Source organism: Bufo bufo, chromosome 8 (assembly GCF_905171765.1).
Source record: "Bufo bufo chromosome 8, aBufBuf1.1, whole genome shotgun sequence".
NCBI lineage: Eukaryota > Metazoa > Chordata > Amphibia > Anura > Bufonidae > Bufo > Bufo bufo.
Genome location: NC_053396.1, coordinates 22785178 through 22802063, shown reverse-complemented (window position 1 = coordinate 22802063; position 16886 = coordinate 22785178). Strand labels below are relative to the sequence as shown.

General features: G+C 45.3%; 1 protein-coding gene across 3 annotated transcripts in view; it reads right to left on the bottom strand.

Annotated features, from left to right (window-relative positions):
• Positions 1-16886, bottom strand: part of LOC121009269 (ficolin-2-like) — a 231123-nt gene that overhangs the window by 20646 nt on the left and 193591 nt on the right. For 2 of the 3 annotated variants that reach the window (XM_040442267.1, XM_040442268.1), the window contains exons 1-2: positions 4443-4595; positions 4189-4302 (exon numbers count right to left, since the gene is read on the bottom strand). The exons of the other annotated variant lie outside the window; for it this stretch is intronic. In XM_040442267.1, coding sequence (XP_040298201.1) covers positions 4189-4302; positions 4443-4521 — 193 coding nt within the window. In that variant the 5' untranslated portion in view covers positions 4522-4595. Of the gene's footprint in view, positions 1-4188; positions 4303-4442; positions 4596-16886 lie in introns of those variants that run through there. 3 annotated transcript variants of the gene reach the window in all.

Sequence of the window (16886 nt, the reverse complement as noted above, 5' to 3'; positions counted from 1 at the left end):
TTTGTGGAACACCTAAAGGGTTAACATAGTTTGTAAAGTAACTTTTGAATACCTTGAGGGGTGTAGTTTCTTAGATGGGGTCACTTTTTTGGAGTTTCTAGTCTAGGCTACATCAGGGGGGGCTTCTAATGGGACATGGTGTCAAAAAAAAAACTGTCCATCAAAATCTGCCTTCCAGAAACCATATGGAGTTCCCTTCGTTCTATGCCCTGCCGTGCGGCTATATAACCATTTACGACCACATATGGGGTGTTTCTGCAAACTACAGAATCGGGGCAATAAATATTTAGTTTTGTTTGGCTGTTAACCCTTGCTTTATTACCGGCAAAATGGATTCAAATTGAAATTTTGCCCAAAAATTGGTGTTTTGGCACAGTTTTTATTTTATATTTTTAACACCGTTCATCCGAGGCGTTTGGTCAAAAGTTATTTTTATAGCGACGACTTTTACGCACGCGACGATGCCCAATATGTATGGCTCTCAGACTTTGGAGACACTAGGCAGGCATCCTAAAACTGCGGCCCTCCAGATATTGTAAAACTACAATTCCCACCATGCCCTGCTGATGGCTGTAGGTTGTCTGGGCATGCTGGGAGTTATAGTTTTACAACATCTGGAGGGCCGCAGTTTGAGGATGCCTGCTCTAAAACTAATATTTTTTGGGGAAAGAAAAATTGTTTCCGTGTCTCCAAAGTCTGAGAGCCATAGTGTTTTATGTTCTCTAGTGGACTGTTGAGGATTATAAAAATTTAGTACTCCATGGAAGTGTGATACTCCCTGAAGCAATTGATAATGCAGAGGCCCGGATGATCGGGGCAAGTGTCACATTGAGTAGTGGTGTCCTTCCGTATCCCCCTCCTGCGACACACTCTGCACTTTTTTTGGGTTTGTCCCTTCTTTCCAGTATGGGGGACCACACCTGGAAAGTGTTGGCCAGGGACGATCCGGGCGCCTCCAATTCCCGAGGTACTCCGGCCTGCTCTTTCCCGGTCCGAAAAGATCAGGTCTTTGAGGACTGCCTCATAGAACTGGAGGAATGTCCCTGTGCTGCCAGCGCTTCGGGATAGTACAAAAGAGTTGTACATGGCAACCTGTACCAAGTAGACCGCAACTTTTTTGTACCATGCCCGGGTTTTGCGCATGGCGTTATATGGCGTGAGGACTTGATCAGAGAGATCAACTCCTCCCATATACCGATTGTAGTCGACGATACAATCGGGCTTGAGGACCGTTGCCGCGGTACCTCGCACAGGGACAGGGGTGGTGCCGTTACCGTGGATTGTGGACAGCATAAGGACATCCCTCTTGTCCTTATACCTGACCAGCAACAGGTTTCCACTGGTAAGGGCACGGGTCTCACCCCTGGGGATAGGTACCTGGAGGGGGTAGGCAGGGAGGCCGCGTTGATTTTTCCGCACGGTCCCACAAGCGAACGTGGATCTGGCGGCAAGGGACCTGAACAAGGGAATGCTGGTATAAAAGTTATCCACGTACAAGTGGTAACCATTATCCAGCAGTGGGTACATAAGGTCCCACACGAGTTTCCCGCTAACACCCAGAGTGGGGGGACATTCTGGGGGTTGAATACGGGAATCTCGCCCCTCGTACACACGAAATTTGTAAGTGTACCCTGAGGCACTCTCACAAATTTTGTATAGCTTCACGCCATACCTCGCCCGCTTTGTGGGAATGTATTGGCGGAAACTGAGTCTCCCCTTGAACGCAACGAGAGACTCATCAACCGCGACCTCCCTTCCAGGTACGTAGGCCTCCATGAATTTGGCCCCAAAGTGATCGATGACCGGCCGTATCTTATACAGCCGGTCATAGGCAGGATCACCTCGGGGTGGACATGGGGGGGGTCTGGGTTAGGGTTAGATGGATAGATGGAAGTTTGGAATAAAAGTTTTTTTTTTTTTTTCCTAACTAACTTTTCCCTTCTTTCCCTGCCTAACGGTGCCTCTCCCTCACTGACCCTAACCTACCTGGGTGGCGATGGGTGCAGGAGGGTGATGGATGGCGATTAGGGGGACACAGGAGCTCGTTCTGGACGGTGCTGCACGGTCAGGGTGCTGGACAGGAAGAGGAGGGGAGAGAGGAGCGCAGGAAGTTTGAATCTCGCGCCTCTCTCCCCTGCACCAATCAGCACCCTGGACAGCGGCGTTCAGCACCAGGGCCAGCACCGCCTCTCCAAATCCTCGGACTGCGATAGGTGGTGTAAAATTACGCCACCGATCGCAGTCTTTTTCCGGTTCATCGGGTCACAGGACACCCGAATGGACCGGAAACGCAGAAAACCGCAGGTCTGAATTGACCTGCGGTTTTCTGCGATCGCCGATACGGGGGGGTCAAATGACCCCCCCCTGCGTTGTTACGGGATGCCGGCTGAATGATTTCAGCCGGCGTCCCGTTCCGATTAACCCCTGCGGCGCCGGAATTCCGAATTTAAGTCAGGACGTACCGGTACGCCCTTGGTCCTTAAGGACTCGGGAAATAGGGCGTACCGGTACGCCCTGCGTCCTTAAGGGGTTAAAGATGCCACCATCACATCCATCCTCAAGATGTCTTCCCTTGTCCCTTCCTCTTTATCCAGCTATCACCCAGCAAATCACACTTTTACCCACAATTCAAACTTTCAAAAGCAACCTAAAAACACACCTCCTGAGGAAAGCCTACAATAACCCTGCTGCCAATACACAGATATATGAGCAGCTTCTACCCTTACCTACTGTCTCCTCACCCTTCCCTTGTAGATTGTGAGCCCCCGGGGGCAGGGTCCTCTCTTTCTCTGTATCACTCTGTTACAAACTTAGTCCACCCTTACTGTACTTATTTTTATTTCATATTATGCATACCGCTTTCACATTTACAGTGCCCTGGAATCAATAGTGTCATACATATACCCAAACATAAGAATTAGACCCCTTTCTGGGCCAAGTTCTCATCATCCATTGAAATGGGAACGAACCAACCTGGGAACCCATAGCAGCTACATAGTATGGATCCCCATTTATTGTAAATTCAAAGGTTTTCACTTTACAAGATTTAGTTATCAAATATATGCCTATATTCTACAGATATTTATTAAAGGTTGCATTATAGGAACTACGTTACACCACCAAGTTTAGAAGGTAAAGCAGTGATAGCAGATAGATCCAGCTCACCCATCTGCTGTATTCACTGCGAATAAGAACCATTACGATTCAAAACATATAAACCGACTATGGGACTGTTGAATTTTTTAAAACTTGGTGATGAAGCTAGGAAATTTTAAAGGCCACAAACTCCTTAAGGAACAATATTTTAATGATTGCATTTTTACTCATTTTTGGGCTAAAAGATTTTTTTCAATTGGTCTTTACTAAAAATTTTCAACAGTTTTTGTCCTACATGGTTAAGTTTCAGCCTATCTGAAGAGTATATTAGTATCTCTGAATTCGTAACAGCTCATAAACGCTCATTATAGCTAAATTCCTATCAAAGTAATAATAATATAGCATAAATGAGTGTTTATGAGCTGTCAGGAGGGCTACACATCAAGTCGTCAGAGTAGGAACATGACATCTCAGTGTGAAACTGACAGTAAGACACATTGCAGAAAGGCTGAAACTTAAAAGGGTTTTCCAAGATTTTAATACTTTGACCCCCTGGACCCCCGCCGATCAGCTGTTTGAGAAGGCACCAGCACTCCTGTGAGCGTCGTGGCCTTCTCCGTGCTTACCAAGCACAGTGCCGTACATTGTATTGCAGCTCAGCTCCATTCGGGCTGAGATGCTCCAAGGCCATGTGACCAATGAACATGTCATCACTGGCCTAGGGAAAGCTGAGAGAAGACCATAGCCCTCACAAAGGCCCTGGTGCCTTCTCCAACATCTGATCGGCGGGAATCCCGGGTGTCAGACCCCCACCCATCAGATACTGATGATCTATCCTCACGATAGGTCATGAGTATAAAACTCCCAGAAAGTTCTTTTAATTCTGTAAGACAAAAACTGTAGATTTGTTTTTTAAAAGACCAATTGAAAAATTGACTTTTGGCCCAGAACAAGTTACCGTAAATGCAATTGTGTTAAAAAAACAAAACTGCGCCTGAAGGTGTTCATAGCCTCTTAACAGTGCAGTGCCGGACATATTTGTAAACATTTACACAATTGATATATTTTAATAGATGTTCACCTTGTACCAACCTTTTTCTCCTGGTGCCCCAACATCTCCTTTTTGACCGGGAAGACCAGGATGACCAGGGCAGCCTCGAAGAATTGACAATTTGTCAGAGTCCCCAATACCTAAAACTTTCACTTCTGTCAGTGGAAAAAAAAATACATAACAGTATAATATAAAAAAGCAAACATCGTAGACAAATAAATATATAATGAAGACCACTCGATACAATACAAGGTGAGTATAAACTCACTCTATGAAGCTGATGATGAGGACTCACCTGGACATGACTGATCACTGCTACAAAGCCCAGACACCACTCCAAGTAGGAGTAGTACTGACACGCACAAGTCGCACATGACAACCTCAAGAAGTTTAGAACTGTCTTCCAGACTTCCCAACTGACATATATAGCCAAGACCTTCATAGTTATATATATATGTCATGTACAACCGGGGCTTGTCCCCAGGGAGCTGTACTTTCCCTACAATGTTCTAATAAAATATTTCACAACAAGCTTAATGAGACACGGGCCTCAATTATTTATTGTGCAAATGTTTGTTATTTCAATTTTTTTTTTCATATGTATTAAACCAGTTATCTCATGACAAACAGAAGAAGCATCGTGTGATTAGGGAAAAAAGGGAGGGAGTATTGGGAAACTGCAGGGAAGAAGTCTCTACTAGCATAATGGCTGCAGTGTATAAGGTTTATCGATGAAAGGGCAGAAAGTCCATAATGGTCCCGAGTTGAGGTGTGACAATTGGAAATATATGGGTTAACAGCCTGGGGATTCTGTTCAGAATAGCCTGTTATGTTGTAGATAAGTGGTTCTCTTTTTCAGAATTTGGAAGGTAGCTCAACCACATAGGGAAGCGGGGGCAGTTGTAGACCAAAATCATCTTTAGTCTCAAAAAGTATCAAGAGAAGGAGCAGATACAAAAGGAAACACTCACTCAAAAGAGTGTGTGATTCCCAAGCAATCGTAGCGGGCCTCTACCATCCAAGGACTGCTCCAAGTACCAAGTCACCACATCTCAAAAATAAGTTTAGACCCTAGATTCTTTTTGCAATGAAGTGTTTACCAAGTCTATTCACAAAAGAAAGGCCAGCTGCTCCACAAGTAGTTGGACGGTCAGTACGTCTGGGCCCAGCCAAATCTGTAGACTTGTCTTCAGGGGCGTAACTAGAAGTGACTGGGCCCCACAGCAAATATTTGTAAGGGCCCCCCCCAGCGCGCTTCGCACCTCCCTCCTCCTGTGTAAACCCCACTCCTTTGGCACAGTGTAGCGGTATACTATATATTGTGTGGCACAGTGTAGCGGTATACTGTATATTGTGTGGCACAGTGTAGCGGTATACTGTATATTGTGTGGCACAGTGTAGCGGTATACTGTATATTGTGTGGCACAGTGGATGCTATATGTGTATAACATAAACATATTTCACATGAAAACTTACAGTTACTTGACCCTTGGGGATCTCGGACACCACTTCAACACTTGGCCGGGGGTGCCTCCCCCATGTGCCAGTATCAAGTGCCCCCCGCTCCCCCCATGGCAGTAATAGTCGGGTATTAAATGTCAGCGATGCGATGCAGCCTCTTCCTGTGTCCCGCCCTGTATGTCCATATATGGAGTCAGTGCTTGTATTTCAGAAAAGGTTTCTGCTGGGATTCAAACCCACGACCTTCTGTATCAGAGGCAAAGCATCTAACCACAAGACCATAAGAGATGCCTTGCTGCTGACTAAAAAATATGAGACTTCTACTGTTATAGCTGGCTAAGTGTACATCTATACACATGACAGCTGCTTATATATAGAGATATAGCAGAGCTGAGTGTGCTGGGACAGCTGTCATATAGAGATATAGCAGTACTGGGTGTGTTGGGGCAGCTGTCATGTGTATAGATGCACACTTAGCCAGCTATAACAGTAGAAGTCTAATTTTTTTTCAATGAGTTGTAAGCCTTTATGGTTGTGAGGGTAAATGCTTTCCCTCTGATACACTCAGACATTGGAGGTTGTGGGTTCAAATCCCAGACACATCAGAAGACTTTAGGAGACAGTAAGATTAGATCACATTAGCAAGGGGGCCTGGTCAGCTGCTGTGAAGGGGCCCTGAACAGTAAGACATCGATATTTAACGAACTTTGGCAGCCCGGGCCCCGAAGCAGCTGCTTCCCTGGTAGTTACGCCACTGTTTGGCTCCTTTTTTGAGGAGCATTGAGACCTTTCACATTGTACGAGCAGACATGTAGACTAGCCATATTCACTGTAAAAGGTATAACCTTCCTTATATCTAGTCAGGCAACTCAGAATGCATATATTGGAAGGGAGGGGGAGAGGGAAGAGCAGGGAAGGAGGGGTAGGGGAACACTTGATCCGCTTCCACGGACTCAAACGAATGATCACATCATGTATGAAAATCAGTAGTAACATACTTGTCAAATAGTATTAAGAGTAATTAACTCTATAACTCAGGGAGGGGAACTATTCCGAGAGACCGGGTGGTCACCCGAGCCAGCAAATATGGGTAAACATCTTAATGAGCGTGTATCTCACATTAAAGTAGTAACATAAATTTGCCACTAGATGTCGCCATAATACCAGGGGATGCCATTTCAAGGAAAACTTCGGCATGACCGGACAAATTTAATCCTTCCTGGTAGAGATGAGGACTAGTGTGCAAAATCAAACATTGCTAACATGTAAAAGAGGTGGACATATGTGAAAGAAAACCTGTCAGTCCACACAGTAACGGTAAGGCACTGAATACTCGACTTTCTTGCATCTTCAGTGGTCTGGCACTCCAGCAGCGGACATTTCAGATCTGGTCACAGCATTAGCTTGATGCCTTTTATTCTTGTAGCGCTTAGAAGAACTCGTTTGCCACGAGTCATACATTGGAATGGACGGCAGCGTTGCGATGTTCTGAGTGGTGCACCAATCTGGAATGTCCAATTTAGTTGCTCCAAGGACTTCACAGACTCTAGGTAAATCTTCATGAGATCTGACCACTTGTTTTCGGTTAGGTGTATTGATCAGGAGCGGCGGGGCACAGGGAGATGAACGCTTCCATTGTGGAAGCGTTCATCTCCATAGTCATCTGTATTGCCGTCCTCAGGACAGCGATACAGATGACTGTGCTGAGGCAGGGGAGGGAGAGGCGTGTCCCTTTTCCTTTTTCTGATAGGCTGGAGCAGGCGGCGCGATGACGTCATCGCAGGGGGAGAGGAGCACTATGGGGTCATCTACGGGGGGCACTAAGAAGGGGTATTGTCATCCTGTGAGGCTTGTGAAGCTTCCGTATATTCTGTAGAGTCCAATTCAGACGAGAAGCTGACTCTTGCGGTTCTCTGCGTCTTTTGTTGGTATTTGCTGTGGTGCTTTAATATGGACCTTGTGGTGGAGCAGAGGTTCTCCCTCCTGCCCAATTCATACACCTGATTCCGTGCATAGTCGTGGAGGGAGATCTGGCTGAAACTTTGAATGTTTAGTGCTCATGATTTTATCTTCCAGTTGTTTAACTGATGTCATCATTTTTTGCTCCATCTCAGTAGAATGAGCTTCTCCCTCATATTTGATTAGACCATCTTTGCACTCCTGGATCTCAGATTGTAATGATTGCAGTTTCTCATTTTCACAATCAATGATAAGCGCCATAAGTTCCAATGAACAATGCGACGGAATGCTGTTCCACTTAGTAACAAAGGTATCTGAAAGTATGGTGGTAGGTATTTTTTTGATCCTTAGTCCACGTGGGATCATCGATTTCTCTGTATATTTGACAAGTGTCGTAGAGTCCCACCATACGCGGGTTTCTTGCGACATTAGTTTTTCTAAGTCCGTCATTTTGGTTTTCAAATTCCAATCACGTCTGGCAGATGAATCTTCCGTAGAAAAGACCGTGTCTGCCTTGGGTCGACAGTCAGATGCGGCCATGAAAGCCATTTCGCAACAGGTATGCAACTAATGTGAACAGTCCGCAATATTGAAAAAGGTAATTGAGACACCTTACGATATGTGAAGACATGGAGCCCCTGGGAAGCCTTTCGCTCCTCAGCCTCATTTCGGGATGCGCAGGTCTAACCCCTTTCCCTTCTCCCTCCTTCCCTCCCTCCTGCCCCCTTGTCTAATGTCTCGTCTGTTTGTCTACTACAATAATCTACATGTCCACTTGGGCATTTCTACCTCATATTGTTCCGTGGTTTATATTGTCTGATGTCGGGTTCTATATACCCATTACAGTCCTATAGACATCATACTTGAAATGTTCATATCACGTGAATTTGCAACTGTTTTATATTGTTATATTGCAAAAACTCAATAAAACCTAAATGAAGAAAAAGGTAATTGAGGAATTTTCAAGGTATATTTCAACGGGAAGCCGGCGGTGTAGCAAGGGAGCAGTCTTGAAAAGGCATATAAGAAACGTTTGTCCAGCTCACTTGTTCGGCATGTGATATCCCGTGTGCCCGGAATCCAACCAGCAAGTTCCTGGATATGTAGGCAAAATGAAATGAAAAAGACGATTCCGGCACTTCTTCATTTCTTCCCATAAAATCTTCCTCTTTATTGAATCACAGCATATGCGGACAGTATCACAAACAAGCAGTTGTTTACGCGTTTCGGAGACCTTCTCCTTAGTCATAACAATGTGGTCTGAGGGTTTGGAAAATTTAAAGACCCATGTACCCTCCCCCGTCTAGTGGGTGGTGGTAACATGATGTCATAATTTGATCAGCCCAAAGACTCACACCTGTAGTATCATTCTCATTTTCTCTGACACAATAGAAAATGGATCCGTCCCCCATTGACATTCAATGGTGTTCAAGACGGATCCCTCATGGCTAGAGTTGAGCGAACCCGAACTTTTTCACTGAAGTTCGGGTTCGGTGTTCGGGTGATTTAATTATTTTCTGTTATAACATGGTTATAACGGAAAATAATAGCATTCTTAAAACAGAATGCTAAATAAAATGTCTACTGAGGGGTTAAAAAAAAAAAAAAACCTCACCTCATCCACTTGATCACGCAGCCGGTATCTTCTTTTCTTCAGGACCTGCAAAAGGACCTGCGGTGACATCACCGCGCACACCACCTGACTGAAGATAGAAGGACCTGCGGTGATGTCACCGCGCTCACCATCGGAAAATAATATAGTGAAGTTCAGGTCCCCATTGACTTAAATAAGGTCCGGGTTCGGGGTGAAGTTCGGGTCCTGAACCCGAAATTTGACCTGAAGTTCGGCCGAACCCGGCAAACCCGAACTTCCACGGGTTCGCTCAACCCTAGTTATGGCTATAGAAGACATAATAAACTTGATCCATTCATGATGGATGCATGAGGTTGTATTATTGTAACGGAAGCGTTTTAGCAGATCCATGACGGATCTCGAAAAAATGCTAATGTGAAAGTAGCGCTATTCAGTTTAAAAAAAGATGACTGAGGGGAGATCTAATAACTATATATAAATATATCAGGGGTCAGTACAGAGATCTCTCCCATCATCTATTTATCCCCAGGACGAGAGAAGGAAAGAAGGTTTGTAGACAAACATAGAAGAGGATTCTTTACGGTAAGAGCAGTGAGACTATGGAGCTCTCTGCCTGAGGAGGTGGTGATGGGGAGTTCACTAAAAGAGTCCAAGAGGGGCCTGGATGTATTTCTGGAGTGTAATAATATTACAGGCTATAGCTACTAGAGAGGGGTCGGGATCCAGGGAGTTATTCTGATGTCTGATTGGAAGGAATTTCCCCCCCTAAAATAAGGAAAATTGGCTTTCACCTTGTAGGTTTTTTTGTCTTTCTGTGGATCAACCTGCAGGATAACAGGCTGAACTAGATGGAAATATGTAGCACATGGCCGTTGCCAGGCGTGACCCCTTATTGCGGCCCACAAACAGCAGGTCCGCAATATGCGGGCCCCGGCCATGTGCTCACCGCATCAAGGATGCAGACTCATTCATTTGAATGGGTCCGCAATCCGGAAGGTGTGGTGCGGAACGGAGGCCTCTGCGCCGCATAAAAATACAACTTGTTCTATGTTTTTGTGGTGTGTACGGATCACGGACCTAATTAAGTTGAATGGGTCTGAATCCATCTCAGGAGCCGCACGGATAGTGCCCATGTGTTGGGGACTTCAAATTGCGGTCCCCAATGCATGGAACGGCCGTGTGCATGAGGCCTTAGGCTGTGGCTACACTGCGACTTTTTGTTGTGCGACTAATTGATTTTAACTATTGAACTACAGGTGCAATCCAAATGAATGCATTCAGTTGAATACAATCTTGTGGACTGCAGCTGTCATTCAAAAGTCGCAGTGTAGCCCTAGCCGTACACACTATATTAGGCCTCATGCACACGACCGGTGTGTGCATCCGTGGCCGTTGTGCCGTTTTCCGTTTTTTGTTGCGGACCCATTGACTTTGAATGGGTCCGTGGAAAAAAATCGGAAAATGCACCGTTTTGCAGCCGCATCCGTGATCCGTGTTTCCTGTCCGTCAAAAAAATTTGACCTGTCCTATTTATTTGACGGACAACGGTTCACGGACCCATTCAAGTCAATGGGTCCGTGAAAGAACATGGATGCACACAAGATTGGCATCCGCGTCCATGATCCGTGGCCGTAGGTTACTTTCATACAGACGGATTCGAAGATCCGTCTGCATAAAAGCTTTTTCAGAGATGAGTTTTCACTTCGTGAAAACTCAAATCCGACAGTATATTCTTAACACAGAGGCGTTCCCATAGTGATGGGGACGCTTCTAGTTAGAATATACTACGAACTGTGTACATGACTGCCCCCTGCTGCCTGGCAGCACCCGATCTCTTACAGGGGGCTGTGATCCGCACAATTAACCCCTCAGGTGCTGCACCTGAGGGGTTAATTGTGCATATCATAGCCCCCTATAAGAGATCAGGGGCTGCCAGGCAGCAGGGGGCAGGCCCCCTCCCTCCCCAGTTTGAATATCATTGGTGGCCAGTGTGCGGCCCCCCCCCGCCCCCCCATTGTAATATCATTGGTGGCCAGTGTGCGGCCTCCCCCCCTGATCATTGGTGGCAGCGGAGATTCCGATCGGAGTCCCAGTTTAATCGCTCTGGGGCTCCGATCGGTAACCATGGCAACCAGGATGCTACTGCAGGCCTGGTTGCCATGGTTACTTAGCAATATTACAATATTACCTGCTGGCTGCTGCGCTGTCTGTATCCGGCCGGGAGCTCCTCCTACTGGTAAGTGACAGGTCTGTGCGGCGCATTGCTTAATGATCTGTCACTTACCAGTAGGAGGAGCTCCCAGCCGGACACAGACAGCGCAGCAGCCAGCAGGTAAGTATGATGCTTCTAATATTGTAATATTGCTAAGTAACCATGGAAACCAGGCCTGCAGTAGCGTCCTAGTTGCCATGGTTACTGATCGGAGCCCCAGAGCGATTAAACTGGGACTCTGATCGGGCGGGCGGGGGGGGGGGGGGCGCACACTGGCCACCAATGAAATTACAATAGAGGGGGGGGAGGGGGGCCAACGGAGGCCGCACACTGGCCACCAATGAAATTACAATAGAGGGGGGCCGACGGAGGCCGCACACTGGCCACCAATGAAATTACAATAGAGGGGGGGAGGGGGGCCGACGGAGGCCGCACACTGGCCACCAATGATATTACAATGGGGGGCGGGGGGGGGGGCCGCACACTGGCCACCAATGATATTCAAGCTGGGGAGGGAGGGGGGTCTGCCCCCTGCTCACTGGCAGCCCCTGATCTCTTACAGGTGCTATGATACGCACAATTAACCCCTTCAGGTGCGGCACCTGAAGGGTTAATTGTGCTGATCACAGCCCCCTGTAAAAGATCGGGTGCTGCCAGGCAGAAGGGGGCAGTCATGTACACAGTTCGTAGTATATTCTAACTAGAAGCGTCCCCATCACTATGGGAATGCCTCTGTGTTAGAATATACTGTCGGATCTGAGTTTCATGATGTAACTCAAATCTGATGGTATATTCTAACATAGAGGCGTTCCCATGGTGATGGGGACGCTTCAAGTTAAAATATACCATCGGATTGGAGAAAACTCTGATCCTATGGTATATTAACTCCTGACTTTACATTGAAAGTCAAAGGGGGACAGATCCGTTTGAAATTGCACCATATTGTGTCAACGTCAAACGGATCCGTCCCCATTGACTTGCATTGTAATTCAGGACGGATCCGTTTGGCTCCGCACGGCCAGGCGGACACCAAAACGACTTTTTTTTCATGTCCGTGGATCCTCCAAAAATCAAGGAAGACCCACGGACGAAAAAACGGTCACGAATCACGGAAAAACGGGACCCGTTTTTGCGGACCGCAAAAAAATACGGTGGTGTGCATGAGGCCTAACTATGTTATTTATGTATGTGGGTAATACTGATCTTCCTACAGTGGTCTGTTAGTAACAGTACGGTGGTAATATTCAGTCACTATTTAGCTGTATTACTAGTAGTCATGGTGCGGCATTATCTGGATTGGGGGCCACTCAGGTGACGGGTGCTGACCCCCTATCTATGCCACGCAGTCATGCCACTGATTATGACACTCAGACTCTCTAGCCGATGACATCACAGATAGTATTTCTAAGGAAAAAAGAAGCGTTATCGTGCCAGGATTTTAATGATGACATCACAAAACGTGTGACCATGCCAGGATTCTAATGATGACATCACAAAGGATGGCTTAGCATCAGAGCGGCCATCTTGAATGTAATGGGCTCACACTTTAATTAACATACCCTTAATGGAGATAAAACTAGTGGATGGAGTATTACCTGGGGGATCAGTTATTTCGAGACTTGTACTAGTTTTCCGGCTATAATAAAAGTCACAAACTTTAGCACATGCAGATTGTGTGCAAAAATGTGTGACTTTATATATAACGCTTTTAAATATTGGTAGCTCACCTCTTCAGGATCCAGCTCTGAGCTTACTTACTATACCCTTAGGACACCTATAGAAAGTAGGGGCTGAGTACGATTTGTGCAATTTGATAATTAAGAGAAATAAAACACAATTTTTTCTTTAAAAAAAACACTATTTTTATTTGCAAAAGGTTTTAGGTTTTAAATGATTCTTTTGCGGCTCAGGCTCCGTCTTCAGGATTGTCTGGATTCAGGTCCGCTAACTTGTAGAGAGGAGGTCGGGGGTCGCACCTCTGGCAGATTTTTCAGGGACAGAATATTGTCACCAGAGGTTCCTGATGTTATTTTGTAGTTGGATCCTAGAAGAGAAAATACCCAAATAAAAAAACGGTTTACAAAAACACAAGAAGACGGAGGGAAGCGGCCAAACTTACCGGACCTGGTGGAGCTCTGCTCATCTTCACTGGAATTTCAGATGGTTTGGATGGTAAAACCATCTATAGATGGTAAGTGGGCCCCAAGGGATAGATGGTATGTGGGCCCCAAGGGGTAGATGGTAAGTGGGCCCCAAGGGGTAGATGGTAAGTGGGCCCAAAGGTGTAGATGGTAAATTGCCCCAAGGGGTAGATGGTAAGTGGGCCCCAAGCTGCAGATGGTAAATGGCCCCAAGCCGCAGATGGTAAATGGCCCCAGGCGGCAGATGGCAAGTGGGGCCAAGCAGCAGATGTTATATGGTGGCCAAGGGGCAGATGGTATACTAAGGGCCTATCGGCAGATGTTACAGCCGGCGGCAGATGTTACAGGATGGCCGCTTTCTCTTCCGGGTACTTTTGGCCCTGATGTTAGTGGTGTTCCCCGGAAGGTCCTCCATCTCCACGTCGTCCGGATACTGGCGAGGGCCGACATCCATTTTGTCATCATCGCTGTGATCGGACTTCATCTCAACATCATCGGCATATTGTCGAGGGCCGACATCCATCTTCTCTACAGCATTCATCACGGGAATCCTCTTCGGCATCAACCTCCTCTTCTTCCCCATGATGAGAGCCAGCTAGAGATACTGACACTGCTGTCAGGGCGTGACCCCAATTTATAGGATTAGACCACACCCCCTGATTATTATGTCATAAGTAAATGAGCATGCCCCATTATGACATCACAAGTAAAATGGTCATGCCAGAGGAGGGGGGGCAGGGGGACAAGCATCTATTGATGACATCACAAGAAGTGCCTTAGCATGAGAGCGGCCATATTGGATGTACTGGACTCACACTTTTTTAATATCATATCATGTACATACATGTTCTTGTCTAAAATTTTCTTCATGTTTTTTCATTCTTTTCACATAGATTTTGGGATGAGGGGTGGGATATATGACCCCAGAGGACTTGTCCCTGTAGCAGCCAATCACAGTGCAGATTTAATTTCGTATTCTGCTATTGGAAAATAAAAGCTGCGCTGTGATTGGTCGCTATGGGCAACAAGGACTGTGTTTCTTATTGACTATTTCACCAAATCTGTCCCATCTCCATCTAAATCTCTCAACCTCTCAGTTTTCACGAATAAAATTGCTTTGGACAAATGAAAGCAGCGCTGTGATTGGTTGCTAGGGACTGTTTAATTGTTAATCTGACCCGATTTGTGAGATGATGGAAGTAATAGATTGTGTGAGATGATGGGAGTGATATATTGTGTATGAGAAATAGATGATGGAGTGATACATTGTGAGATGATTACAGATATTTAACTATAATGTAACATTTTTACAATAAAACATTTTAAAGATATACAGTGGATTATTGCGTAATATACAGGACTATACATGGGGTTCAGTGTAATATACAGGACTATACATGGGGTGCAGTGTAATATACAGGACTATACATGGGGTGCAGTGTAATATACAGGACTATACATGGGGTTCAGTGTAATATACAGGACTATACATGGGGTTCAGTGTAATATACAGGACTATACATGGGGTGCAGTATAATATACAGGACTATACATGGGGTGCAGTATAATATACAGGACTATACATGCGGGCCAGTGTAATATACAGGACTATACATGGGGTGCAGTGTAATATACAGGACTATACATGGGGTTCAGTGTAATATACAGGACTATACATGGGGTGCAGTGTAATATACAGGACTTTACATAGGGTTCAGTGTAATATACAGGACTATACATGGGGTGCAGTGTAATATACAGGACTATACATGGGGTGCAGTGTAATATACAGGACTATACATGGGGTGCAGTATAATATACAGGACTATACATGGGGTGCAGTATAATATACAGGACTATACATGCGGGCCAGTGTAATATACAGGACTATACATGGGGTTCAGTGTAATATACAGGACTATACATGGGGTGCAGTGTAATATACAGGACTATACATGGGGTTCAGTGTAATATACAGGACTATACATGGGGTGCAGTATAATATACAGGACTATACATGGGGTGCAGTATAATATACAGGACTATACATGCGGGCCAGTGTAATATACAGGACTATACATGGGGTGCAGTGTAATATACAGGACTATACATGGGGGGCAGTATAATATACAGGACTATACATGAGGTGCAGTGTAATATACAGGACTATACATGAGGTGCAGTATAATATACAGGACTATACATGGGGTTCAGTGTAATATACAGGACTATACATGGGGTGCAGTATAATATACAGGACTATACATGGGGGGCAGTATAATATACAGGACTAAACATGAGGTGCAGTATAATATACAGGACTATACATGGGGTTCAGTGTAATATACAGGACTATACATGGGGTGCAGTGTAATATACAGGACTATACATGGGGTTCAGTGTAATATACAGGACTATACATGGGGTTCAGTGTAATATACAGGACTATACATGGGGTGCAGTATAATATACAGGACTATACATGGGGTGCAGTATAATATACAGGACTATACATGGGGTGCAGTGTAATATACAGGACTACACATGGGGTGCAGTGTAATATACAGGACTATACATGGGGTGCAGTGTAATATACAGGACTATAAATGGGGTGCAGTGTAATATACAGGACTATACATGGGGTGCAGTGTAATATACAGGACTATACATGGGGTGCAGTGTAATATACAGGACTATACATGAGGAGCAGTGTAATATACAGGACTATACATGAGGTGCAGTGTAATATACAGGACTATACATGGGGTTCAGTGTAATATACAGGACTATACATGGGGTTCAGTGTAATATACAGGACTATACATGGGGTGCAGTGTAATATACAGGACTATACATGGGGTGCAGTGTAATTTACAGGACTATACATGGGGTGCAGTGTAATATACAGGATAATACATGGGGTGTAATGTACAGGACTATACATGGGGTGCAGTGTAATATACAGGACTATACATGGGGTGCAGTGTAATATACAGGACTATACATGGGGTGCAGTATAATATACAGGACTATACATGGGGTGTAGTGTAATATACAGGACTATACATGGGGTGCAGTGTAATATATAGGACTTGTAATATATAGGACTATACATGGGGCAGGTAATATACAAGACTATTAATGGGGTGCGGTGTAATTTACAGAACTATACATGGGGTGCAGTGTAATATACAGGATAATACATGGGGTGCAGTGTAATATACAGGACTATACATGGGGAGCAGTGTAATATACAGGACTATACATTTTGGGCATAACTACTGTGAAGGGGGCCCATCTGTGCATAATTATTATGAAAAGGTCATATCTGGGCATAACTACTGTGAAGTGAGCACATCTGGACATAACTAG